The sequence below is a fragment of the Ursus maritimus genome, unplaced genomic scaffold (genome assembly GCF_017311325.1).
Source record: "Ursus maritimus isolate PB19 unplaced genomic scaffold, ASM1731132v1 scaffold_9, whole genome shotgun sequence".
Taxonomy (NCBI): domain Eukaryota; kingdom Metazoa; phylum Chordata; class Mammalia; order Carnivora; family Ursidae; genus Ursus; species Ursus maritimus.
The window spans coordinates 43,153,043-43,179,422 of NW_024427107.1; the positions used below are offsets into that span (position 1 = coordinate 43,153,043).

General features: G+C 42.5%; 2 protein-coding genes, 1 long non-coding RNA gene and 1 other non-coding gene across 8 annotated transcripts in view; 2 read left to right on the forward strand and 2 right to left on the reverse strand.

The window, feature by feature from the left end:
* MATN2 (matrilin 2) overlaps positions 1-12,148 on the forward strand; it is a 126,675-nt gene extending 114,527 nt beyond the window's left edge. For 2 of the 4 annotated variants that reach the window (XM_040625906.1, XM_040625909.1), the window contains 6 exons: positions 3,213-3,626; positions 6,008-6,160; positions 7,168-7,239; positions 7,599-7,733; positions 8,115-8,213; positions 10,111-12,148. In XM_040625906.1, coding sequence (XP_040481840.1) covers positions 3,213-3,626; positions 6,008-6,160; positions 7,168-7,239; positions 7,599-7,733; positions 8,115-8,213; positions 10,111-10,166 — 929 coding nt within the window. In that variant the 3' untranslated portion in view covers positions 10,167-12,148. Of the gene's footprint in view, positions 1-3,212; positions 3,627-6,007; positions 6,161-7,167; positions 7,263-7,598; positions 7,734-8,114; positions 8,214-10,110 lie in introns of all 4 variants that reach the window. The other 2 variants (XM_040625908.1, XM_040625907.1) reach the window with 2 other exon arrangements.
* A 3,200-nt stretch (positions 12,149-15,348) lies between these two features.
* RPL30 (ribosomal protein L30) lies at positions 15,349-18,591 on the reverse strand. Its single transcript, XM_008689196.2, has 5 exons — positions 18,496-18,591; positions 18,337-18,388; positions 17,928-18,073; positions 16,179-16,309; positions 15,349-15,448 (listed from the first exon to the last, which is right to left on the reverse strand). The coding sequence occupies exons 2-5, from the start codon at positions 18,355-18,357 to the stop codon at positions 15,399-15,401; spliced, it is 348 nt and encodes a 115-aa protein (XP_008687418.1). The 5' UTR covers positions 18,358-18,388; positions 18,496-18,591; the 3' UTR covers positions 15,349-15,398.
* LOC121101807 lies at positions 15,627-15,758 on the reverse strand. The gene has a single exon (XR_005833836.1). It is a non-coding gene; the product is annotated as a small nucleolar RNA SNORA72 (small nucleolar RNA).
* Positions 18,592-18,660: 69 nt separating the features above from the next.
* LOC121101739 lies at positions 18,661-24,885 on the forward strand. Of its 2 annotated transcripts, XR_005833772.1 has the most exons (4): positions 18,661-19,035; positions 19,539-19,645; positions 23,735-23,898; positions 24,390-24,885. It is a non-coding gene; the product is annotated as an uncharacterized LOC121101739 (long non-coding RNA). The 2 variants fall into 2 exon arrangements; XR_005833771.1 differs by lacking the exon at positions 24,390-24,885 and having other exon boundaries at positions 23,735-24,379.
* The last annotated feature ends 1,495 nt before the right edge of the window (positions 24,886-26,380 follow it).

The following is a 26,380-nucleotide window of genomic DNA, read 5'->3' on the forward strand; positions in this document are numbered from 1 at the left end:
TGGGTGATCTTAGGCTGAATAAGCATATCTGGAATGAGAGATTTGTCCTCCGCTCTGTACTGGGGAATTACATTCCGGTCTGGGAATTGCATTTTAGGAAGAGTGAGATAGAGCTAAGTTTAAACATGAAAAAAAAGCCCTTCAAATAGCAGGAAAAAAATCTCAAGAAAATTATTTTGTAATCTCAGAGTAGAGAAGACCTTTTGAAAGATGACATGAAACATAAAAACCATTTTTACTTTTATTTTATTTTTTTAAGATTTTATTTATTTATTTGTCAGAGAGAGAGAGAGCAAGTGAGAGAGCACAAGTAGGGGGATCAGCAGGCAGAGGGAGAAGCAGGCTCCCCGCTGAGAAAGGAGCCTGATGCCGGGCTTGATCCCGGGACCCTGGGGTCATGACCTGAGCCAAAGGCAGATGCTCAACTGACTGAGCCACCCAGGTGTCCCAAAAACTCTTTTTAAAAAAGAGAAAATGTATAGTGAGAGATTAAAGCTATGATATCTTTTTTAAAAAAACTATTATCAGAGATCAAAAAGATTGATGATTCCTTATGTTGACAAAGGTATATTGTAATGGGCAGTTATGAATTTATCACTGGGTGTCTGAATCAGTACAACTTTAGGAGGGCAGTTAGGGGATGCCTGGGTGACACAGTCGTTAAGCATCTGCCTTCGGCTCAGGACGTGATCCCGGGGTTCTGGGATCAAGCCCCACATCGGGCTTCTCCTCTGGGAGCCTGTTTCTTCCTCTCCCACTCCCCCTGCTTGTGTTCCCTCTCTCGCTGGCTGTCTCTCTCTCTGTCAAATAAATAAATAAAATCTTTAAAAAAAAAAAAGGAGGGCAGTTTGGCAATATTTTAAAGGCAATTCCACTTCTATTTGTATTATATAAATATATAGATACACACACATATACATGTATATACATGTATATATCCTTTTGTAATGTTTAAATTCTGTTCCATGTGCATGCATTATTTCGTAGAAAAATATATTTAAAGAAAAAGGATAATGACAAGCAAGATTTAGGAAGCTCAGTACAACGTCAAGTGAAAACTAAAGGAAGAACCTGGGGATCTCTGTAGAAAAAGACTTGAGGTACCATTCAAATACCAAAGTGAGAGTCACTTCGCTGGTGATTTATAGGACACCCCCGGGAAAAGAAAGAACAGTGGGGAGAAACTGCAGCTCAGCATGAGGACAGAGACACTTTCAGGGAAGTTGTGTGATCAGTTAGTTAAGATCGTGAACTTCGGGTCAGACAGAACTGGACTTCAACCCCTATTCACACTACCTGCGTGACCTTGGACAAATTATTTAACTTCTCTGAGTCTCGGTTTCTTCATCTATAGTGGGAGGATAATGCCTCACAGAATTGTCATGAGGAATAAAGGAGGTGATGTATTTAAAGGTGCTTAGCCCCGTGCTGGCTCATACTGACTGCTCGACAAGTGGCAGCTCCCGTAAGCATCAACAGCAGAGATGTCCAGAGATGGGGTTTAATGGCGAGGTGATGAGCTCTCCATCAGGAGAGGTGTTCGGGTCCAGGCTGAATGGCTACTGGGTAGGGATATTATAAAGATGTAAGCAACAGGAGGCCGGTACTAATGGCTTTAAAGGTCTTGCCCAACACTGAAATTCTGTGAAAATGAAGTTCGGAAGGCGAATCACAGCTCCCTGGCAGTCTCCTTGACTTAACTACAGAAGGAAGACGCTCAAGTTAGTTGGAGCAACTCTCCTGCAAACAAGTAGCCAGCAAGGGAGCTTTATTCCTCCAGGGCTCGAGAGCAGAAGCCTGGGGCTTCTCACCCTGAGCTGCTTCTATTCTGTCCAGCATCCTATTTCCTGGAGAGCCTTTTGTGACTCTCTCTGCATAGAGGCTGCAAGTGCTGATTTTGTTCTGCAAGAACAGAGCGTGTGGGGAAGAGGAGAAAACAGACCTACTGCTGGAAAGTTATTCCAGTATTTCTGCAAACTGCCGGAGTGCCGTGTGCGCGACGTCTGAGAGTCTTTTATTTATTTAGTTAGTTATTTAGTTAGTGAGTTAGTTTTGATTCAAGAACAGGCTATGAATGTAAATGAAGCTCTGAACTGGCTTTTTCCTCTTTTGCTAATAAACAATCAATAAGTTAAATAATAGGAAAAAGCACTTAGTGGGGTAAGAGAATTCAACCCCCCAACAACACACACACACACACATTAGCATATTATTTGGGGGCCACACACAGAAATAACTTTGCTTTGGGGCGTCCTTACCTGCTTATGTTATTGTGCTCCACTTTCAAATATTAGACGACTGCTTGAGATACAAAAGAGAACGTTTTATCACGGTTTGAAATGAGATCATTCATTTGGGATCTGTAAATTTTTTTATGCAGCCCTAAATAATAAAAAGTCTGTCCACACCCAGATTGCTTAAAGTATTCGCATAGAGCTTTCCTGCCAACCGCTGAGTTGCCTGAAGAGCTTCCGAACAGTGACGATTCATTTCTAAGCTTGAATAGGGCAGTGGGGCTCTTCGAGGCATGCTACCCAAAGAACACCCCCTCCTTCACGTGCTCCGTCCGCAAGCATTTATTGAACAGCTACTGTGTGCCAGCGATGGGGCTGGAGAAGTGAATGAGAATGGGCCTACTGCCTTGCATGAAGCAGGTGCTCCAGAAGCCAGCTCTCGTTGAATAAATTAGTAGCTGGTAGGAGTACACGGAGAGTAATGAATACAAGCTGGGTTACTAGGAAAGCTCTCTGGAAGAGAGAATGGCTGAGCTGAATTTAAGACTTTCCTTCTCCGCCGTCTGTCACGATGCCAGCACTGGGGTGACGTCACCCTCCTGGAGTGAAGTTGCAGGAGTCCTCTGGGTGCCACCAGACCCCACAGTGTACTCTACACACAGTCCCTCGCAGCCTTGGCTGTCAGTGACCCACAGTACAGTGTGGACTCGGTTTCCCTGACACTTGGTACCTCTGTCGTGTGATTTTGCTTGTGAAAAATACTCTTTTTATCAATTTAACAAGCCGCCGAGAAAGGCAAATGTGACACTCACTGTGGCTCGTGACTCTGGCAGCCCCTTCCGTCGGGCCTGTGTGTTATCCGAGGAGCCAAGGTGGTCCTCCAGAGCGGTTCTGCCCCCGGCTGAAGCACACTTTTCTTCCACTCTGACAGTGAGTTTCGATCGTTTAACCGTCTCAATGTTCCTTTCCTTCCTACAGGATGCACTGAAGGCCCAGTTGACCTGGTCTTCGTGATCGATGGGTCCAAGAGCCTCGGAGAAGAGAATTTTGAGATTGTGAAGCAGTTCGTCACTGGCATTATAGATTCCTTGGCGGTTTCCCCCAAAGCCGCTCGAGTGGGGCTGCTCCAGTACTCCACGCAGGTCCGCACAGAGTTTACCCTGAGGAGCTTCACCTCGGCCAAAGACATGAAGAAAGCCGTGGCCCACATGAAATACATGGGCAAGGGCTCCATGACGGGGCTGGCCCTGAAACACATGTTTGAGAGAAGTTTTACCCAAGTAGAAGGCGCCAGGCCTCTCTCCACACGGGTGCCCAGAGTGGCCATCGTGTTCACGGATGGACGGGCTCAGGATGACGTCTCGGAGTGGGCCAGTAAAGCCCAGGCCAATGGTAAGAAGGGGCGGAGGTGTGGTGTACCTCACTCAAAGGTCGGGTTTCTTAAACTCACTGGGTGGTCAGAGGTGGGCAGGCGATGGGTGAGAGTCTCTGAGCTTCGGGAGAGGAGGCCTGTCAAGCGTGGCTACACCTTTCCTGCACTGCCACCTAGAGGCCGTAAAGGGACCCCCGCGGGAGTTATAGGCCGTAGTCTGTGCGGGTGGGTAGTCTACACCCACCACCCCTGAGTAGTCCTCTCCTGCCATTTACTGGCCAGCGTGTGACCTCCAGTGGAGAGGAGCGACTCTGCACGTGCTCTTGAACCACAGATGAAGACGCCACCGTTCCCAAACACTGGCTGGTTGCTTTAGGATGACCTGAAGTGTTGGATAAAAATAGATTCCTGGTGGGAGGAACTTTTACTGAAACTTTTTTTTTTTTTTTAAACCAGTGCTTCAAGTGAACACTGTGAAAGCACAATAGCCTTGTGATAGTGAATACCCTTGTGTGTACAGGAGGCAAAAGTTAGCTTTTGAGAAAATCAAAATGTTGGAAGAGATTATGACTAAATTGTTACTCAGGAAAGCAAAGCCTCTTCTCTGAGGGCCTCCTGACTCACGTATTATGGGGGGGTGGGGACTGGAAGTTACTTTAGTTGTGCATAGATGCAAAGTGTGGCAGAGGAGCGTGGCCCTCAGAAAAGGAAACCCAAAAGCTAGGGTGGTTGGTAGGGCTAGAGTAAGGCGAAGTGACTGGATTCCTTGGGGCAGTGAGAAAACTTGAGGTTTTGAAGCAGTTTGCTTGAAAGCCACTTTCTTCAAGAACTTGTTGAGGGTACGTTGCTTTTGCAAGTCCTAAAGGGGGGAAAGGGTATGCAGACCAGGGTTTCGTCTAAGACGTTATGGGCCCAGTACCTAGACCAGGTCTGCCACACAGTCCATGTGTGACTACGACTTGCTGAGTAAATGAGCAAGGAGAGAAAGTACTAGCAATCCTATGTGAACTCCATTCCTCCTCACAGAAAGGCTGGCTCACCCTGACATTCAAGCACTCTTGGCGAAGGAGGCCGTTTTACTGGTATTGTGTACCTCATCACTGACACCGTTTTCTCTAGCCCGATAGAATAGTAGCTGCAAAAAGTGTCCTGTTCTGATTCATCTGAGTGGACTGTAAAACTGGCTGCTCATACCCAGTTCCTCTGCTTCCAGACTGGCTTGAGAGCTCCCATCACACCCATGAGCCCCTCTAGCCTGCATTTGTGAGGTGTACTGGAGGAAGTGTCTTGTCTCCAAAGACAGTGGTGATCCCTCTTATTTGTCGCGTTGAGATCGGTCTACCTTATTCAGATTTCTGCCAATCGGCAAGGGGCAGGTGGTAGGAGAAACTGATGTTTATTTGGTTCTTAAATCAACAAAATTTACCTGAAGTGACATCCTCTGATGAATTTAATGACTCCTCTATATAGCTAATATAATCTTAAAATAGTAGCTTTCCTTTTTAGGAAGTTTGCATGAAGTCACTGGGCTCCCGGACAAGTATGTTGAACTTGCCTATTGACCCTACACAGACTTAGAACAAGGCATCACTCTTGCCCCTTGGCTTAAAGAGCCATTTTTATGTGTATTTTTTTTAATCCAGCCTAATGAATTAGCCAGAACAAGATATCAGTGCTAAAAAATGTTGAAAATGAAGGAGAATTTAAGTTCTTACTGTGTTTTACTTTCAAGCGAAGCATATATGGAGGAAGGGAGTCTAATGATTTCTGTTGCTTAGAAAAGCTTTTGCAGCCATCTCATATCCCTGTTGGTATCTAAGGTGGGGACTTGGGTTTATTCTTTCCGACACGGGAGATTTCCAGTGGTCTGCAGATATTCCTTTTCAGCTCAGCACCTCTTCATAAGGCTTTGTCCTTTCAAGAGAAGTGGGTAGAATGCAGCTTCACCTGCACCCCCCCCCCATCATTAAAGGTTCCTATCCTCTACCTTTGAGAAGTAGAAACTGGGTTAGAAGGTCATAAATTGACCTGCTTCTTAGAATTCTCCCAGAAGAGATTCCCATTTAGTAAGCCATAAGATAGTGCTCTTTTCTACTTTATCCCCAAGGCTAGCTAATTCAGGCAAAAGTTGAAGATTCAGTCAATGACCTTGTCCAGAGCTGAGCAACAGGTTGGTGGTCTAGCTCCCAACCTCCCCTGGATGCCTCACCTTCCCCTCATGGGAACCCCCTCTTTTGTTCATAGGGCCAAAATAAAAATGGTAGGAAGATAAAGGGAGGTTGACCTGGACCCCTGAAGTCACACCCCCTAATCCACCTGGCTTTAGGTGTGGTACACAGAACTTCCGGACCCTGGGAACACAGCTCTAACTACCTTACTCTTCATTTGCTCTGCGATTTAGGCATAACTATGTACGCTGTCGGGGTAGGAAAAGCTATTGAGGAAGAACTACAAGAGATTGCCTCTGAGCCCACGGACAAGCATCTCTTCTATGCCGAAGACTTCAGCACAATGGGAGAGATCAGTGAAAAGCTAAAGAAGGGCATATGTGAAGGTACCGTAGCTGACCTCGAGGAGAGCTCTTCACACAGGGCAGCGTGAACCTGGGATGAGAAATTCTCAACCCATTCCTCCCACTTGGGGGGTCAAAAAAGTGCCTCCCTGGTGTTCCGGGCCAGTAGTGCCTGGAAACAGTAAGCACCCAAAGGGGAACCGGAGAGAGAGAGAAGACCACATTAACAGCTAGCCTCGTGTGAGCGCTTGCTCGGGGCTCGGCAGTGTGATAAATCTTTTGACACACCAGCATACGTAATCCCCAAAAAACCCCTACAGAAACGATCATTTAACTAAGACACAACCGTTATGCACGTCCCAGAGTCGAGTCGCAATTTCAGGAGATGCCTGTAGCTGGAGTGGAAAGGGAGGGCAGGCCTTTCGAACGTGAAGAACGCCTTTCTGCAAGGAGTACTTCTGTTGACCGAACACGAGCCTGCCCTTGAGAATCGAGATTTTGTTACGGGCAAGAGCTCTCCGTGCTCATCTCAGTCGTGCCAGGGCGCTCACCCAGAGCGGCTCCGCCCGTCTCCCTGCTCCTGTCCCAGGTTCAGTCACCAGTCCGACCCAAGCAGTGATGCTTTACTCCTCTAAAGGAAAGAACAACAAGAGGGAGGGGGACAGGGAGGGAAGGCCTTTCACATTTCTAATGCGAGGAGAGATTTCACCTCTAGGCCGTTTCCTTCAAGCCCAACGGCCTCCTGGAGCTGCTCTAGACCTTGGTCAACGTGAACTTTTTCCCGCCCCGCCTTGCAGGCCTGACATTTATGGGGGCATTCTCAACTAAGATGCACTTGAGGGCCCAGGTTCCTCTTACTAGCGAATGTCCCTAGCGTGGTCTTGGATTACCCTGGAAACCAATTGCTTTTGAAACTGGTGTTACCAAATAAAACTGAAACACCCAGGGTGACAGCGGGTAGGTGGGGAGCTGGTCTGGGACGAGTTTCCTAAAGGACACACACACATGCAGACAACTGTCATTCCCGTTGGTCCTCTTTTTCCTCTCAGCTCTAGAAGACTCTGATGGAAGTCAGGACTCCCCAGCAGGGGAACTGCCAAAGAGGGTCCACCAGCCAACAGGTAAACTTCTAAAAAGCCAACAGGTAAATTTTAAAAAGCAGTGTTTCTAGAACCTTTATAGATGCTTCCACCATGGTTTCCCCCAGACAAAACTCATAAAGAAGTGAAAGTCAGTAAGATTTGAATTATGTTAACTATGGCTTTTTTTCCTTGATCAGATGGGAAACATTTACTCTATACTTTAAGCCGTATTTGGCAATAGCCTCTCTCTACTGACAGGCTTTTGCCACAGTATGTCCCAAAGTAAAGCTGTGTACCGCAGCTACGAATACCAAGTACTTTATTCGGACTGCTGACGGCTGTGTTATAACCACAACCGTGTTAAGCAGGTTTGACTTCAGTTTTCTTTCTCTTTACAGAATCTGAGCCAGTCACCATAAATATCCGAGACCTACTTTCCTGTTCTAATTTTGCAGTGCAACACCGATATCTGTTTGAAGAAGACAATGTTTCACAGTCCACACAAAAACTTTTCCATTCGACAAAATCTTCAGGTAATTCCAAATACAGTACTGCCACCAGGTGGCTCGATACCAGCCTGTTAGCTTGTCCACAGACTCTGCGGCAAGGAGAGGAAAGGAGCAAGTGGGAAATGGGATACAGGAAAAGAGAAGGGCTTAGATGAAATGAGAGCTAGAAAAATTAACTGGAGGAAATCCGAGTAGCCTTCCCTGCAGTCCACACTAACAGCAACTGTCAGAGTTGGAAGCCCATGCAGCCCTCTCCTGGAATTTACTGGATCTGGCTGCGTGGAAAAAGTTGAACATTTCTTTCATTTTGGTTTCGCCCCTATGCTGATTCAGTCCTATTATTATGCATCTGGGAAGTCTGGTGGGTTACAGAGGTGAGTAAACACTTTCCATGTGCTTTCTCAGGAAGTCCTTTGGAAGAAAAACACGATCAATGCAAATGTGAAAACCTTATCATGTTCCAGAACCTTGCAAATGAAGAAGTGAGAAAGTTAACACAACGCTATATCCTTTTCTAATACTATGCTTGTGCGTGTGATGCAAAGAATTTCACCAAACGTCACAAATACTGTCTGTGGGTATGTATTAAATGCAGTTATTTCCATAAAGCCAAGAGTAGTGAACTCCTAGAAAGGCTTTTTTCTTAAGCAACCTGCTAGGTGTTTGAAGGCCAAGGGCAAGCCAAGTTTCATGGCAAGCTTGGGTCAAGAGCTTGGTTGCTCTCTGCTGTTCTAGGGGTTTAGCCATGAGGCCAGCCAGTCAGTGTGCAGAGTAAAGAGAAAATAGATTTAAAATTTAACTCCCTCTCTGCTGGGAGGAAAAGGAGGATATGTACCAGGTCTGATGTGCATCAAAGGTATAGTAAGTCTAGGCAAAGAATGTAGAAAGACAAGGTTTCAAACTCCCATCTAAATTCCAAACCTTTCTTTTGGCCCCAAGCCGCTCTGCAGCCACAGTTGGTAAGCATGTAGTTTCCAGAGGACTGGGGTGGGTTGTTTGTTTGTCTGGCAGCAGACATCTTTTATGTCAGCGCTCTACGATGAAACCTTCTGTCAAGGGAACAGCAGATTCCAATGATTCATTAAACCAGTATTACACATGAAAGGAATGCTTTGAGATAATGGAGAAAGGAGGCTTCGGTGTTTGTATACTGCCAGCCGCTCTGAACTTAAAATGACAGTAAGCTTACTAAAGCTGGTTCTTCTCTATCGCAACAGGCATCAACTAGCCTACAGGGAAAAGGTTGAATTCTGAACGCTGTCTGTGCCGATGGGTTTGTATAATAAGGAACAGATGTAGCAATTCCCTTTCTGAAAGCTGGAGATACGCTCCCTTAAGTAAAATAATCTGACAGTGGTTAATGTAGGCGATGAATCCAGGCTTTCATTCTGCCACCAAGGGGACTAGCGGAGGGTGTTAAGGAGCTTACATGAAAACAAATGCTTGTTCTAATGCCCCTGTCCTCTCCTTTTCCCACCCCACCCCTGACGGTCTGCTTCACAAGAGGCTAAGGAAGTTATATATAAAAGAGCGTAGGTCAGATGTCTTCGAGGCTGCTACCCTTTGGCCACATCTGGCATCATGAGTGAAAATGTAAATAAAATCTCAATCTCTTTTCTCTCATGACATCATCTCTTACTCACGCCTAATCCTTCACTACATTCCCAAAATTATCACTGCTGGCTTCCAAAGGTATGTTATGGCAAACTAATTTACAAGCAACACAGGTGTGAGAAGAATTAAAAAAATTTTTAAAGAATTTAGGGGCACCTGGGTGGCTCAGTTGGTTAAGCCTCTGACTCTTGATTTCGCCTCAGTTCATGATCTGAGGGTTGTGAGATCGAGCCCCACCTCGGGCTCTGAGCTGGGGGTGGAACCTGCCTGGGATTCTCGCTCTCCCTTCCCGCCCCCCCCCTTTCCCCCAGGCACACATTCTCTCTTGCTGTCTCAAAAAAAAAAGAATTTTAACTGAACTATTTGGCTTTGATGTTAAAAAGTATTTAACCTGAAAGAGATTTATAGTCTTTTTAAAAAAAAGATTTGAGAGAGCAAGAGAGCACAAAGCAGGGGGAGCAGCAGGCAGAGGGAGAGGCAGGCTTTCCACCCAACAGGGAGCCCGATGAGGGGCTTGATCCCAGCACCCTGGTATCATGACCTGAGCCAAAGGCAAATGCTTAACCAACTGGGCCACCCAGGTGCCCCAAGAGATTTATAGTCTTGATAGCATGTGTTAAATGGATTACTATAAACCTTCAATTCAGAGTTTACAATTTTTTCCAAATGGGAAAACTGAAGGCTTGTTATCTTTCAGGACAAATTTTTATGTAAGTTAAATCAAGTTGTACTTGAATGTAAATAAAAATAGGCAATTCAGATTCCTCTTCCTTAATTTGAGATTTACTAGAAGAAATGACACAACGGATGGAAGCCCTGGAAAATCGCCTGAGATACAGATGAAGATTCGAAATGCTCTACATATTTGAATGTCATTGTATCAAGGGTTGCAATGAAGCAGCTTGGAGCCCCAAAGCTCAGGCTATTGTTAAGTCTATTAAGTTGTAAAGTAAAACGTAACTAGTACTGAGAAAGCTGGTTTGCTATAGAACAAAGGCAAAAGTACACGCTAACTTGTATAAATTTGAGAAAAAGTCCTTCAGAACCCTAAAATGAGATTATCAAGTGAGAACAAATAAGCTATGCAAGATATTCTGTAACGTACTGTGGACATGATTTGCTTTTGCCTTGTCCTGCCTTAGAGTGTTGTGATCTCATCTGAATACAAAATAGTTTGCAGTCTTACTTCTGTAGAACACTGGCCATAGGAAAAGCTATTTTTTTGTATTGGAGGACTTTTATCTTGATATATGTATATGGATGTATGCCTAAAATCATAAAACATACGTACTTGTATAACAAGTTGGATTTTTTTTTATACAATATTAAAATTCACCACTTCAGAGAATGGTATTCTGTGTAAAATTCCTAGTTAATTTTAAATGCAAGGTATGTGTATATGGGAAATGGTCAATATGCATTTGAAAAAAAAATGTTGGATCTCATTGGCAATCTGGAAAACACAGGTTGAAACAATCAGCTTGGCAAAAATTAGTGTCTAACTACAGTGTTGGCAAGGATGAAGAAAATGGGGCTCTTGCACACTACTAGTAAGAATGCAAACGGGCATGCTCGTTGGCACATACTCTGTCAATACCTAGAACTGCAAATGCACGCAAGCCTGCATCTAGCAACCGCCCTCGCAGCCATCCAACTAGAGGCCTCCATGCACACACGGAGCCCGTGCAAGAATGTTACTCCAGTCTGTAAGTCACAAACTGAAAATAACCTAATCATCATCAGAAAGGGAACTGATCAAGTTGTGGTGTGGTCCCCACCTCAGAAATACAACACTTAAAAGGAAGGCACTGGACTTACATGTATACATAATAAAACTCAGATGAATTTTAAAAAGCCAAAGGTAGGGGCACCTGGATGGCTCAGTCAGTTGGGTGTCCAACTCTTGGTTTCAGCTCGGGTCATGATCCATGACCTTGGGGTCCTGGGTGAGTGCTAGTGTGGCTCTGTGCTCCTCGGGGAGTCCGCTTGGGGATTCCCTCTCCCTCTGCCCCCCACCCCCAACTCATGCACTCTAAAATAAATAAATCTCTAACAACAAAAAAAATGAAGACCCCCAAAATGACATCCTTCCCATGGAAGCTACTGTATTTGAGGCCAAATGGTACTTTTTAAACAGGACACCTTCAGTAAACTTATGTTTAAATATTTCAAGATGAGTGTTTTCATCAGGATGTCCTCCCAAAGGGCAGTGTGGTAGAGTGAGAAGCACATCTAAGCTTCAATCTCACCTGATTCTCACCAAATATAAAAGGTGTGATTCAAAGTATTAAACCTTCAGTTTGCTTCGTAGGAGTCATCCAGTTGATCCTGAGCAGGCTTTCATTAGTAAGTACTGATTTGGGTTGGCATTACCTTCTGATGGACTCCTAGTTCAGGCATTGCTTCCTTGGCTCAATTGTACTTGACTTTGTTGAGTCCCAGCTCCCTCTAGTGGCTCTAGACTGCACCCCCCAACCCCTTTATTTTTTAGCTATGAAATCCATTTCATCAGTTTTCAACTTTCTTCATTTTGGGGAGAATGCCTTCAAAGGAAACAAAGGCCTCCAACCAATCAATCAAATTTATGTATTAATCCAAGATAATTACTTGAAGATAGTCTAAAATCTGAAATAGTTCTCCCTATTCCTTGTTTTGCTACCTGTATCTCTTAGGTGTAAAGGTTTTGCATTCAGGTTTATTGTGGTGACTTTTACCAGCCTTGATTTCATCTGTCAAATGGGACTAATAGTACTATCTCACTGGATTGTCAAGAGGATTAAATGGGTTAATGTGTACATTAGTAAAGTATCATTTTAAATACGGAATTATCAGCTATTATGTTTTTATTCTCGCAGCCCATGATACCTGACACAGAGATGGCCATTTATGTGTATGCTGAATGAATGAATGAATGCTTTGCTTACCTTATCTAAGGAAAGTACTGTGGCAGATTCCCACTCCTAAATTATCTTTTGAAGCAAACAGGTAGGAGGTAGTAAATTATAGTAAATGTAGAGATGTTTAACAAGATGAAGATGAAATTCTGGCCTAGAAAGTCCCAAGCCTATCAATGAGAATTAAGTAAATGTTTAAGTCATTATTCACCCTGGTGTTTGAGCTCATTAGTGATATCAAGTTGCACCTGTCCTCTAGGACCTTGGTTTAGTGAGAAACAGGTGTGATTAATGCCATAAAAAAGGTTCTATGGTAACTCAGAGGCACACAACCTAGACTGGAAGAGGATGTTGGGGTAGGCCTGGAAAAGGAGGGCAAGAGGGAAGGAAACCAGATGCCACTGCAGACCGGGGCGGGGGCGGGGGGGCAAGTGTTCAGGGGCAGCTGGAAGTAAGATTTGCAAGCAAAGAGAATTGTTTTCCATGAGCCAGATCTTCCAAAACGCCCAACTAATTGCATTCATGACCAGCCTAGAGTTTGGTTTCTTCTCTGTGTACTTTTGCCCCTGCCATGGTATCATAGTGATTGCAATTAACACACTCCACAATAACCAGCCTCTTCTTTTTTTTTTTTTTTTAAAGATTTTATTTATTTATGTGACAGAGAGACAGCCAGCGAGAGAGGGAACACAGCAGGGGGAGTGGGAGAGGAAGAAGCAGGCTCCCAGCGGAGGAGCCTGATGTGGGACTCGATCCCGGATCGCCAGGATCACGCCCTGAGCCGAAGGCAGACGCCTTAACGACTGGGCTACCCAGGCGCCCCTAACCAGCCTCTTCTTTGGGACATTTCTATCTCCAGACCTAACAGGTAGCTCAGTACAAGTATAGAATAAATCCAACTGGCTGGAATTTCCTGCAATCCCCTGCATATTAGAGCTTCCTAGCCAAACACATTACTTTGATTATAATAACAAAATAACATTTAAAAATACCAACTTAGGGGCGCCTGGGTGGCACAGTAGTTAAGCGTCTGCCTTTGGCTCAGGGCGTGATCCCAGCGTTCTGGGATTGAGCCCCACATCAGGCTCCTCCGCTATGAGCCTGCTTCTTCCTCTCCCACTCCCCCTGCTTGTGTTCCCTCTCTCACTGGCTGTCTTTCTCTGTCAAATAAATAAAATCTTAAAAAAAAAAAAACCAACTTAGACCTCCCCAGATCTTCCTGGCCAGTGGTACTTTCTCTAATTCTAGCAGCATTTTAATGGCACTTCATCACAGCTGTCACAAGCCAAAATGAGTGAGAGGTTTCCCATCTACTAGCTTTAAACTCCTTTTCTCTGAACGTTAAATTCCTTTCTTCTTAAACGATGAGTGCACAAAAAGCACATAAAAAGAAAAGGCAAAAGATGAATGACCTTATAGCATATTATCACTACACAGAAGTCCCTAGAAATCACAAATTATTTCCTAAAAGCCATCATTCCAAAATGCCTGCAGCCAAAAGTCCTGCAACAGAACCATCACAAAGAAATGGTACACTGGTGGTACCTGAAATGTTGTATTCTTCAGGCATCACCCCTTAAGAAATTAAATTTTAACTAGTCAATCTGGAGGGAAAAACAATCCAAAATTAACCCAAATCGCTGTAAGCTCAATTTGAAAGGCAAAATTTATAAAGGAGAAAATAAGCACACAAACGTCCTTAACCCAAAGACAAACATTTCTAACTATGGAACAGGCCAGTAACATTAGAGACCAGCAATAGTCTGACCAAGCAATTCTTTTCAAGGACAAATTTCAACATTTTAAGCCACCTTGGGCACACCAGTCTCTGCATATGAAACTATGAGCATTTTAGAACATTTAACAGATTTTCATATCTCGGTGGCTCTTAACCAGGAGATGCTACTTTGAAAATGTGGGGTAACACTTGGCGGTATCATTACAACATGGAAAACCACGAGAAATATCCTGCAGTATCCAGTCCTCCACAGCAAAGAATTATCCCATGGAAAAATGTCAGTAGTGCTTCCAAACTGAGAAATACTGAGTAACTGAACAACCAGTAAGAAAACTAGTTGGAAACAGCTATTCTTCAAATTTTATCTACAACCTCAATTAACTTCAGACACAAACTAAAATCATGCAATATTAACCCATTCCCTCACCTGTAAAACTGGGAATCTGACCCACCCGTGGTGGTTCCTTAGTGATTAAAAAGGAGTCTTGTTGACTCCAAGTTCAGGAAATACTAGACATGACATTGCGTACCGTGTACTGAGGGCATCCTCATCTCCTGTCTCACTCAGCTACTACCCAGAACTGCCTACGAGTTGAGTAAGATCTTAAGTTGAAAAGACACGGTTATTTCCGACACTGTTGCAGCCGGAGAGCCCAGCAGACTGTGTACAGTATACTTTACTAGCAACATTTGACTCGGGATATATCTAAATCAGTATTTTTCCCCAAATAACTCCTGAAAATGTCCCAAAGGAAATAACAGATGTGGGAAAGGGGTTCCCATCAGATGTATCTGGAAGATAAGAGTATGCAGTTTCCCAAATATCTGAATGCCAAACACACTTCACAGGGTATCTTCTAGGAATAAATGATAGAAAAGCAACTTTGGGCAACCGTGGACTTTGCACTTACTGAAGATCTGGGATTCTTCTGAAGTGCTCCGAGTACAGATCTTCTACCTCAACCACCACACCCCCTTAGGACAAATCCTTCTGCATTAAAGTTCGACAGAACTTTTCTCAGACACACAAAATTTTGGGAGGGGAGTACGTTTTTCATTTAACCCTCTCTGCTATTCAGATTTGTAGACTTAAGCTGGATCGCAAACTGCAACTCTGGTTAAATTCTGGGTAGTTACCTCTGCTGCCTTTCGAACACACATATAAAATGCCAACACTATCAACAATTTTAAAAAGATTGGAATCTTTTAAAATCTAGTGGAGGAAAGGAACTCTGCACTCCCTTTACAAAAAGGAAAACAAACCGGGACATATAGCTCTTAACCCAAAAGTCTTGCCACCACATCTAACTGCCTCGTCCTCTCAAATCCTATCTTCAGGAAGGTGTACGGAAACAAAAAGATATAAAGAAAAAAAACTGCAATGAATACAGTGTTTTTAAAACAAGCTGCGGCCAGTTTTATTAAAGAAAAATTTTGTGTGATTTACTTTTCACCAGTCTGTTCTGGCATGCTTCTGATGATATCAGAATCACCTAGAAAATAAAACACAATAGTTTTACAATTCATTTAATCGTAACTGGTGATCATCAAGTTAGCGATGGTTATCTTCAAAAGTTGCGACACTAGCTTTGCTGTCATTTCTCAAGGATGATCAGATACCAAGAGTCACAGGCATTTCCCATATGAAATACATCATATAAATCAGGCTTAGTTTATCACCAGCATTGATAAAACCAGACCTAGGGAAAGAACTAGGTCTGGGGACACATGCGTGGTCTTAATATAGCGAATGTTTAGCCTGCCCTGATTATTACAAAATCAGAACAGCGAGAATATTCGCAGTATTTTATGAATTAAAAACTCATTAAGTTCAAAATAGAACATGAACTGTATTTGTAGGCACTTGTTTTTCTCAACTTAATTTTACCTATCTGTTCTTAGGCAGCCAATAAGGATTCCTTTCTTCTACTATTTCACTTGATTACTCTCCCCCTTTATAATTTCACCTTTACCAAGGTCCTAAATTATTTAAGTGCTTCAAATAAAATTCGTTTCAAAGTAAAAAAATTTCATTTACAACAAGATCTATTACAATGTACTGAGACTCATTATCAATTCTCTATGAAATAAAACTACACAATATCCCTTGCAGTATCCAAATTCTCAATATCTGAATCTAGGAACCAAAGACGTTGGTATAGCAAAGAACACCTGTAATTACATTATAAAGGAAAAAATTATTCTGTGAGTTAAAAAACATACCTGGATCAATGATAGCCAGTGTGCATACTCTGTAGTATTTCCCACATGCTGTGCCCAATTCAATATTATTGCCACTGTAGTGATGGACACCAGTTTTGGCCAACATGGCGTAGTATTCTATTTCAGATTTCCTTTAGAAACCAAAAGACAAATAAATACCAAAACAAGTGAATGACAGATATAATGTTATTACTTTCGTCATTAGTTGTAATGTTGGTAAGGCTTTCCAACAGTAACTAAACCATTTGTTACTCTTTTAAAAAGTACCATATCCATTAGCGAATACAAACCATCGTTTCCTTTGATCCCTTATAAGAAACGGGACATCAGTAAGTATCTTCTGAATATCTATGTTTAAGACTGTAACCATACTCACGGAAGAAAGTAGGATGTAAAATAAGTATTTACTTACCAATTAGTAGTCACCACACACTTTATAGAATTCCACAACAACCTCTTAAGGAGTATGCACTCCATTTTTTGGAAACTAATGAATACATTCAGGCAGAATAGTAAGTGGAGGTTCCAGAATCCAAACCCATGTTATCTCTAAAAGATAAGCTATTTCTATTACTCTCTGGTGCTCTGAACTACAGATGGGGAGTGATATAACTTACACAAAGCTAACATTTCTGTGCCAACTGAGTAGGTGGACATTAACGGGTCTACAAATCTGAAGAGAGTCCTAACAGAACAGTGTCACTACTCAAAGAATGGATCCACAGACCACCAAAAGTATAAGGGCTTGTTAAAAATGCATGTCAGGGGGCGCCTGGGAGGCTCAGTCGTTAGGCGTCCGCCTTTGGCTCAGGTTGTGATCCCAGCGTTCTGGGATAGGGCCCCGCATCAGGCTCCCTACTCAGCAGAAAGCTTGCTTCTTCTCCCTCTCCCACTCCCGCTGCTTGTGTTCCCTCTCTTGTTGCCTCTCTCTCTCTCTTTTTCAAATAAATAAATAAATAAATCTTAAAAAAAAAAAAAAAAGGCATGTCAGGTCCCATCCCAAACCCATGAAATCAGAACCCACATTTAACAAGATTACCAGTAACTGCGTACATTCATGTTTGAGAAGCACTGCCACAGAAGGTAAGCTTAAAGACCAAACCATGGGATGGGATGGAGGACGGAGCACTCCAGGAAAGTCAATTATGTACACACACACCCTATATAAAATCCTGTAAGCAGATTATGCATTACCACAGAAAAATCAATGTGCTGTATAGGGGACTGATCACATGGCTTATATTCTGCACAGTCCAAATTTAACGTATTTTCCATACTAAGTTCAATTTCAAAACAGCGAAGTCAAGCAAAAACTTGGGGAACTAGGAACCTGCAGCTTCACAGCCAGTCTGAAGTTTTCTTATCTTAGCTTTTCCACACTATAACGAGTTCGAAAAATGGAAGAATTTTTAAAGAAATGACCAAAAAGGCAGGATACAAAACACATGGAAAAACAAATATGTGTGCTTTCCTCAAACTTTGACGTTCTGTGGTTTCTACCCCTCTGCCACACATTCTTCCCAAAGATAAGCTTAAACAATGAGAGAACACGATGGAGGGGGGTGCGGGGGGCATCAGCCCCAAACACCACGAAAGAAACCCTAAATTCTTCTGCAAGTGCTCGCTTGTAAAACAAATTTTACATAAAACCAAGTTCGTACCATTCAGATTGGCCAAGTTTACAATCCTGGGTATTCATACGATCAACATACAGTGGGCGACACACACCCTCAAGGTTCCTTCAGTTACCTCAAGGCTGGGCAGTTGTTGGCGAGGATGACCAGTTTCGCTTTGCCATGTCTGATCATTTTCAGAGTCTGCTTGTACCCCAGCACGTACTTCCCACTTTTCATAACGAGCTGGAGCCTAGAGTTGATCGACTCCAGCGACTTTTTCTACAAAGCAAACATTTAACACGGATCTTAAGGCCTTGTTTTTTAACCATCTCAAAAGAGCACCCAGCTTTCTGGAAGCCGAGCCCTTTAATGAAACTCCTAAGTCTAGAGTCATAAGTCACTGAGAGGACCACTCGGTTTCCTCTCGGGCCCCTCCATGCCAGTGGGCATGCTGTCTTCCCACTGTGCTCAGATCTGCCCGCCGGGGCCGAGACTCAGGCCTCCACGTGAATCGGCTTCCGGCCCTTGCGCATTTCACTCACCGTTTTCTTTGCGGCCACCATCTTCCTGCCTTAGATGCGGGACGGCCCCAACCTAGAACATACAGAGGACAGGACAGGAAGTTTAGGATCGCAGCTCCAAACGGCAACTCGCTGTGATCCCCACGTTGCCTAAACCTCGGCCCCGCGGAGCCCACTCACCAAGAGCAGCCGCCAAAATGGACGGGAGAGGGAAAGGAAAGAGTTCCCACAATGCAAAGCTCTTCAGTGCAAAGCCGACACGTCGGAACCGGAAGTAAGCCGCAAGCGGAAGGGGCGGGGCAAGAAGAGGAGGGCCGCGGATGGCTGTTGTGGGTACGGCTGGTTAGAATGGCGATAGACCTGTACGCTTACTCTTTTGTTGCGAGCCTTAAAGTTGTGTTAGTCTGTTGCTCCGAGCTGCGGACTGAGGAACCGGGGAACGCCGAACCGGGCGGGAGTTGGAAAGCCGACTGAGAGTGAGGCGGGAGGGACCATGGTCTTAGTGCCGCTGAGTTCATCTATACCGAAGCCGCGGCTCTTGGGGAGGACTCCGGTGCGCCTCAGCCCCTGGGTCTACCCTCCCGCGTCAGTTTCATGTGGCCGAAGCAGCTGTGCCCGCTCCCCTGCCCTCGCCCAAGTTGCCGGCCTCTCGGAGAACGGTGGAGCCCGGCGCTGACTTCCCCAAACTCACCTCTTTAGTGGCGGTGTTAGCGCAACCTTGTAAGCCGAATTTTCACAGAGAGTAATAAACAGATCTAATTTACAAATATTTTTGTTGTGAACATTGGACCTTGATATAAATGTCCAGTGACGGATCTTCCAAAATAGCAAGCATAGCGTCTGCCACTAGTACCCAAAAAGTGTAAAATCGGACCGGTGGGTAAGCCGTCATCGTGTGTCAACTTTTAGGAATATATCCTACGGAAACAGTCACAGTTTCTCAAAGTCATGTGAACAAGGATATTTATGTCAGCATTATTTTTAATAGCAAAAGAAATTAGAATCAACATCAAATGTTCATCATTTTTAATATATGTGTTTGTAAAAAATTAAAGTCTGGAAAGTTAATCATCAAAACCTAACACTGAATAAGGTATGAGGAGAGTGGGTGATGAGGAGAGGACATTTTTTACCTTACATATTTCAGTACTACTTGAATTATTTTACAGCATGCATTACTATGTAAAGTTCCTTTTTAATAACAAAGTGGTGATTTTAAATAGGTCTTGTGAAACACCAGTTATATCTGAAAGCAGTATTTCTGAAAGTATGGCTCCCAGATCACCTGATTCAGAATCATCTTGAATTATGACTCTTGGACCCCACCCAGGTATGTAGAAGAAACCTCTGGTGGGGCCTAGGAATCTGAGTTTAATATGAAGCTTTGGGGATTCTTATAAATACTAGAATTGGAGAAGTAAAGAACTAAAGAATGAGGGGCACCTGGCTGGCGCAGTTGGTGCAGCATGCAACTCTTGATCTTGGGGTCATGGGTTTGAGCCCCATGCTGGGGGTAACTTTTAAAAAAACACAAACAGGAATGAGATAGCCAAGCTGGGTTTGAGGCATGCCTGTTTGGGTAAAGACAAAAACTAAATAATGAAGCCTTATGCTTTTATATCAAGCCCTATATTTTCAAAGCTTTTTAATTTCAAAGTAATCAGGATAGATATTACCCCCATTTTAGAGATTAAATGATTAAAGTACTTGATAAGACTTTCCTGGGTGCTTTTTGTTATACGATAACAAGTTTCTGGTCCTTAATATATATGTCCTTGCTATACTTTAAAGATCCCAGCAATTTTACTATGGTTTTGTACTGGAAGCCAGAGAAGTCCAAAGCACTTATTTTATGTGTGAAACATGGACCACAAAATGTTTAAGAATTCTTCCTAGGGAATCTTAACTGATTTTGCTGTATCTCTTTGGAGACAGACTTAGGTTCTTGATTTTTCTATTTAATATCTGCATGACTTGGGACAAGTTGTCTAAACTCCCTAAGCCTCGGTTTCTTCATCAGAAAACTGGAATAATTCTACCTCATAGTATTGTTGTGAGGATCCCAGTAAATATAATGATGTATAAAGTACCTAGCATAGGGCCTTGTACAGAATAAATGTGCAGTGAATATTAGTTCTCTTCATCAATCCAACTCCCATCTCCTCAGCCTTCCTACCATAGCCACCTGCCCACACCTAAAGTCTTTCACAATATTACAAAACCTATATACCAGGGGAAGAAACACTTACCATCACAGTCATATCTTTTGACTCAAGAAGATTTTATAAAATTTTCCAAACTTGTATTTATTAGAGCAGGAATTAGCAAACTTTTCCTATAGAGCCATAGAATAATACTTTAGGCTTTGGGGCCATATGTTCTCTGTGGCAACGACTCAGCTCTGCCATAGCGCAAAAGCAGCCACAGGCAACATATAAAGGCTGTGTTCCAATAAAACGTTTACAGAATAAAGGGGCTGGCCAGATTTGGCCTGCAGGCCATAGTTTGCTGACCCCTGTGTTAAAAGATTACTCTTACTATTATTAAAAATAACTGCTTTAGGGGCGCCTGGGTGGCTCAGTTGTTAAGCGTCTGCCTTCAGCTCAGGGCGTGATCCCGGCGTTCTGGGATCGAGCCCCACATCGGGCTCCTCTGCTGGGAGCCTGCTTCTTCCTCTCCCACTCCCTCTGCTTGTGTTCCCTCTCTCGCTGGCTGTCTCTCTCTCTGTTCTCTGTCAGATAAATAAATAAAAAATCTTTAAAAAAAAATAACTGCTTTAAGTAATGTCCTTATTTCAAAGAGATGTATGTTGAAATATATATGAAGTGTCATGATTTATCTGCAACTTATTTTTGAATCGCTAAAATAAATGTAAATAAAATCTAAAATAAATGAAGGTAAACAGGTAGGTAGAGCAAATGCAGCAAAGTGTTAACAACTGTTGAATTTAAAGTGAAGGGTATATAGGTGGTGGTTGGACTATTCAACTTTTTGAGTTTGAAAATCTTCATACTAAGAAGTTGGGAAATGTATATGCTTTAGGAAGGGATTTTGGCATTTAGATATTATTTTGTTTTTTCTGGATATCAGTCGGTAGCATGTCAGAGTGATTTTCCAACAGGTAAATGTGATAGAACAGAATTAACACAAGGCTTTGGTTTTCAGTGACCAAAATTGCGGCTCCAAGTTTCTGAGAACTGCAGGCACCTGTATTCATTGTGCTTTTGGTTTATACTTGGAATGGGAATTAAAAGTGACAGGCTGCATTCCCTGTTAGAGCAAATGTTAACAAGTTCATCTGATATTCATTGGTTCGGTACACTGGCCCATCCCCTTATTGTTAAGAAGTTAAAACTATCATAGTCATTATCATCAGCTATTAGTTATTAAATGTCCAGATTAGGAAGTGGCCCATTAGTGCAGTTGACCCTTGAACAACTCAGAGGCTAGAGGCACTGACCCCCTCCCCCACCACATTTCGAAAATCCATGTATAACTTTTGACTCCTCAAAGACTTAACTACTAATAGCTTACTGCTGACCAGAAAATCCTTATCAATAACATAAGCAGTTGATTAACACATTTTTATACTCTATGTATCATATACTCTATTTTTTTTTTGATAAAGCCAACAAGAAAAAAGAAAATGTTACTAAGAAAATGATAAGAGAAAGTACATTACAGTACTGTACTGCACCGGAAAAAAATCTGTGATAAGTGGACCCTCCCAGTTCAAATCATTGTTGTTCAAGGGTCAACTGTAATTTGGAACTCTATTTAACACAACCTTTACATTCTTAAGTCACCCGGATATTAAACATGCTTAGAAATCTGGTGAAGAGAGGAAGGGATGGTGAATCTAAGTGCAAATATCCTGTAAACTTAATGAATGTTGGTCACCTTTCAACTAACTAAACACACATACACCGATACAAGAATTTGGAACTGTTAAGAGGACAATAATAAGGAATCCAAAATATTTCTTCTATGCCCCTCTCTGTTCAGACTGGGAATGCTCCTGACTGCACTGGATTAAAAGTAGGACAGAGCAATGCTTTCTCTCTCTTTTTTTAAAACCATTTTTCCCTCCAAGGAGAATATATTTTTTATACTCTTGGATACAAAGAACCCAGAGTACTTCATTCACTATTTTACTGTGAAGGAGTGACACTTGGAATGTAGAGTGATGTCTATAAATGTTTGTCTTTGAGTTATTTTATATTTCTTAGAGTCAGTTTTTGAAATTTTAGTATAAATGGGGTTCCTATGTTTCTAAGTGTCTATAATATGACATTTTACATATTATTTTCAATAATTTGAAAAGCCTGCAATGTACATGTACTTTTATCCTTAATAAAGGTGTGATACGCAGGCTAAAACACCAATCTTTTGCTTTTAACTAGAACTTAATTAATACTGTGATACTGTATGTCATGGTGATCAGAAAATGTCACTGATTAGTTAATGGAGAAATAATACATTTGGGACAACCTCAAAACATGGGTATGTTGAAGAAAAATGATAAAAGGAGTCCTTGGAGGTGAGAAGACTTATGAACTATGCCTTCAAGATACTATACATCAAGGTACTATCAGCATTTAAAATCACAGTATAAGTTATATTCAGGTATTATCAAGATAAGACTGAAGGAATAAGACGGGACAGGTAATTGCTAAGAAGGAGAGTGGTCAGGGAGAGGGGAGGTAGGGTAAGTTTGTATATCAGTCTAGATAATTAAGTTGTAAGCAACAAAACAAACCAGCTCAGTTAACCATAAAACGAAAATTGTATTGTAGTTCACCAAACGAATGAGAAGCCTGGAGAGCAAGACCCAGATTTGTGTATACTGGTCGTGGGAGAAGCAGTCCCATTTCTTAGTCACTGGTTCCAAACATACTCTGCAAACCATAGGGCAGCACCCCAACCTTCAAAGATGTTTTCTCTTGGCTGGTGCCATAACTGAGTGTTTAATGCGCCCCTCCATCATCCTACAGGTTTAGCTTCTTCTGGATGTGGAGGTAGATGAAAAGACCAGCAAATCATAGAAATTAACCTATTACCTTACTTGTCTCATAGTAAAGTGAGTTATTTGATAAGATACGATACTGAATGTAGTGTCTTGGTGTGAAATGTCTTGATGATACTATCATGATGTGCAGGAAAAGCAAATCTAATCCAACGTCTATTAAAGAAAAAATACCAAAGAAGTTCAATCACTCTTTCAACTGTTTGCAAAGAGGTCCTAATCACTCGTTCGTGAAGTGGCTGATAGGGCCCCTCAAGGTATAGGTTCCATTTCGGAGGCTTATAGTTGGTGACTCTTAGCACTACTGGCAAACTGGGCACTCAGCCAGGTAAACCATGTTAAGTGGAGGAACATGCAGTTAAGCTCATGTGTGGCTTCTTTCTCTGTTCTTAGAGCCATTTATTCCTGAGCCCATCGAGCAAGCATTGAGGTGGCCCGTGAAGAAGACTAACATCCACAGGATACTGGATTATTATTGATCACCTGATTATAAAATGCTTCCTCTGAAGAAAATGGAAGAGACCATGGCTTGGCTGACAGATTATCTCCAAGGAAAAGTAAGATCCCCATGAACTCCTAAAAAATAGTTGTTGGAGAAAAGTGGGTACTTAACTGGGTAAGCCCTGGTTTCGCATGAAAGCATTAGGATTCAGAGAATTTCAAGTTAGTGTTTATATTTAACTAATCTGTGAGTTATTGCATCTCTTTTGAGGAAGAATAGAGTTTTGAAAAACTCATTAGCTAAGTAAAATTAAATGTGACTTTAACTTAAAAAAAAAAAAAAAGTCTTCTGAAGTGGGAGCCTGCCCAGGACTGACTTGTGTCCCCTCCCTTCCCCATTCCTATGTTGAAGCCTTACCCCCAGTGTGACTCAGTGGGGAGGTAGGGTATAGGAGGTAGTTAAGGTTAAGTGAGGTCATAAGGATGAGGCCCTAATCTGTTAAGACTGTGGCCTTGTAAGAAGAGGAAGCCCCAGGGGTGGCTGGATGGCTCAGTTGGTTGAGAGTCTGACTCTTGGTTTCAACTCAGATCATGATCTCTCTCATAGGTCATGGGTTCAAGCCCTGCATTGAGCCCACACTCAGCAGATAGAGTCTGCTTGAAGATTTTCTCTCTGCCCCTCCCCCCACTCACTCTCTTTTGCCCTCTGTCTCTCTAAAATAAATAAATGAATCTTTAAAAAAAAAAAAAAGAGGAAGTCCCCTCCCCCCATATGATGTCCCCATATGAGGACACAATGAAAAGGCTGCCATCTGCAAGCCAGAAAGAGTTCTCACTAGAAACCAAATTGGCCAGTACCTTGATCTTAGCCTTCCCAGGCTCCAGAACTATGAGAAATAAATATGTTATTTAAGCCACCCAGTTAATGGCATTTTGTTATGGCAGCCCAACTTATGAAGGCCTTTTGATAGCATTTATATAAGACATAAATATTCCCCAAATTTTGGCCTATACTGAAAGGTCCATCCACGTACCTCTCCCCCTAAACTTCCCTGCACTAATCAGTAATTTTGCTCAGAGACTTGGAATCCAGCCAAATCCTTAGCCACTTTCAAAGTACTTGTCTTTTTCCCTGGGGCACAGTAACCCTGGATAGAAGGTTAGGAGGAGAGTTATAGTATGTATTTGTAATGTTATAAAGTGTACTTCCTCAAAGATACCCAGTCTCCTCCTCATTCGAAGGGATTTATGAGTTGATTGCTGGGCAGCCCAGGTTTTGTCAGGCCTACACTGCAGGAGGGAGAGGAAGAGGGGAGAAACAGAAGAGAAGGGGTAAGGAAGGGGAGGAGAAGAGAGGTAGAGAAGGAAGGGAGGGAGGGAGACCTCTAAACACACCGTAAAGACCATAGCTGTGTACCCCTATGACCCATATAGGGAAATATGTCAAATTTTAGGCAATTTGAACATCCAAATTAATAATGATGATGCTATGATCTGAATTGTGCCCCCCTCATTCATATGTTGAAGTCCTAAACCCCTGTGGTTTTTAATATGGCTGTTTTGGAGACAGGGCCTTTAAAGAGGTAATTAAGATAAAATGAGGTTATATGCGTGACCCTAATCCAATATGACTGGCATCCTTGTAAGAAGAGATTAGGACATAGATACTTATTGTGGGAAGACCATGTGCAGATACATGGTGAACACTGCCATCCCAACCAAGGAAGGGCCTTCAAAAGAAACCAACCCTACTGACACCTTGTTCTCTGACTTCTAGTCTCAGAACAACGAGGAAATAAGTTTGTGTTGTTTAAGTCAACCAATCTGGTACTTTGTTATCCCAGCTCTAAAAAACTAACACAAGTGGTAACATGACCCATTGAATAATGTAAGAATTCATGAGTATTTACTGCTATAAATAAATGAATAATAAATGGAGGAAAAGGCAAAGTGCACCCTTACTGTAGATGCCAACTAATAAATGTAGAAGGAATAGTGTAATTAGAAAACCACCATTTGATAACCATCGTAGTAATAATTGATTCCAGCAATAATATTAATGTATGCTAATAGTAGCAGATAAAAAATTTGATGAGATATAGGATATTAGCCTTAAAGTCTCTCCCCCTAAATTACCAGGAGTAAAATAGTAACTTTTTTGGTGGCAGACTTGGCAGGCACCACTTTAACTTATTGGTCAAAGTTAACATGACCAATAATAGAGCAAACTGACATGCTGTGCTCTCGATAGGAATTCGAACAACATAACATCGTGTATTCCAGCCAAAACTGCATTGCCTGAAAACAATCATAAGGAAACACTGGACAAACCCAAATTGAGAAATATTCTACAAAATAAATGGCCTATTCTCTTAAAAAAGGTCAAGGTCATGAAAGACAAAGACTGAGGGAACTACTTCAGATTAAAGCAAACTACAGAGAGGCACAACAATTAAATGTAATGTGTGGTCCTGGATGGGACAATGGGCCAAAATTGAATACGGGGTGGATTAAATAGTCTAACAGCAAACTTCCTCGTGGTAACAGTACTGACGTTATGTAAGAATAAGACTGCCATCCAAAGCTAGTCTACCAATC

Coding starts and splice junctions, on each gene's coding strand:
- RPL30 (XM_008689196.2), bottom strand. CDS start 18,357: ATGGTGGCCGCAAAGAAAACG. Junction 18,074..18,336: donor TGGTGGCCGCAAAGAAAACG/GTGAGTGAAATG, acceptor TTTGCTTTGTAG/AAAAAGTCGCTGGAGTCGAT. Junction 15,449..16,178: donor ACTGGCTATCATTGATCCAG/GTATGTTTTTTA, acceptor TTTATTTTCTAG/GTGATTCTGATATCATCAGA.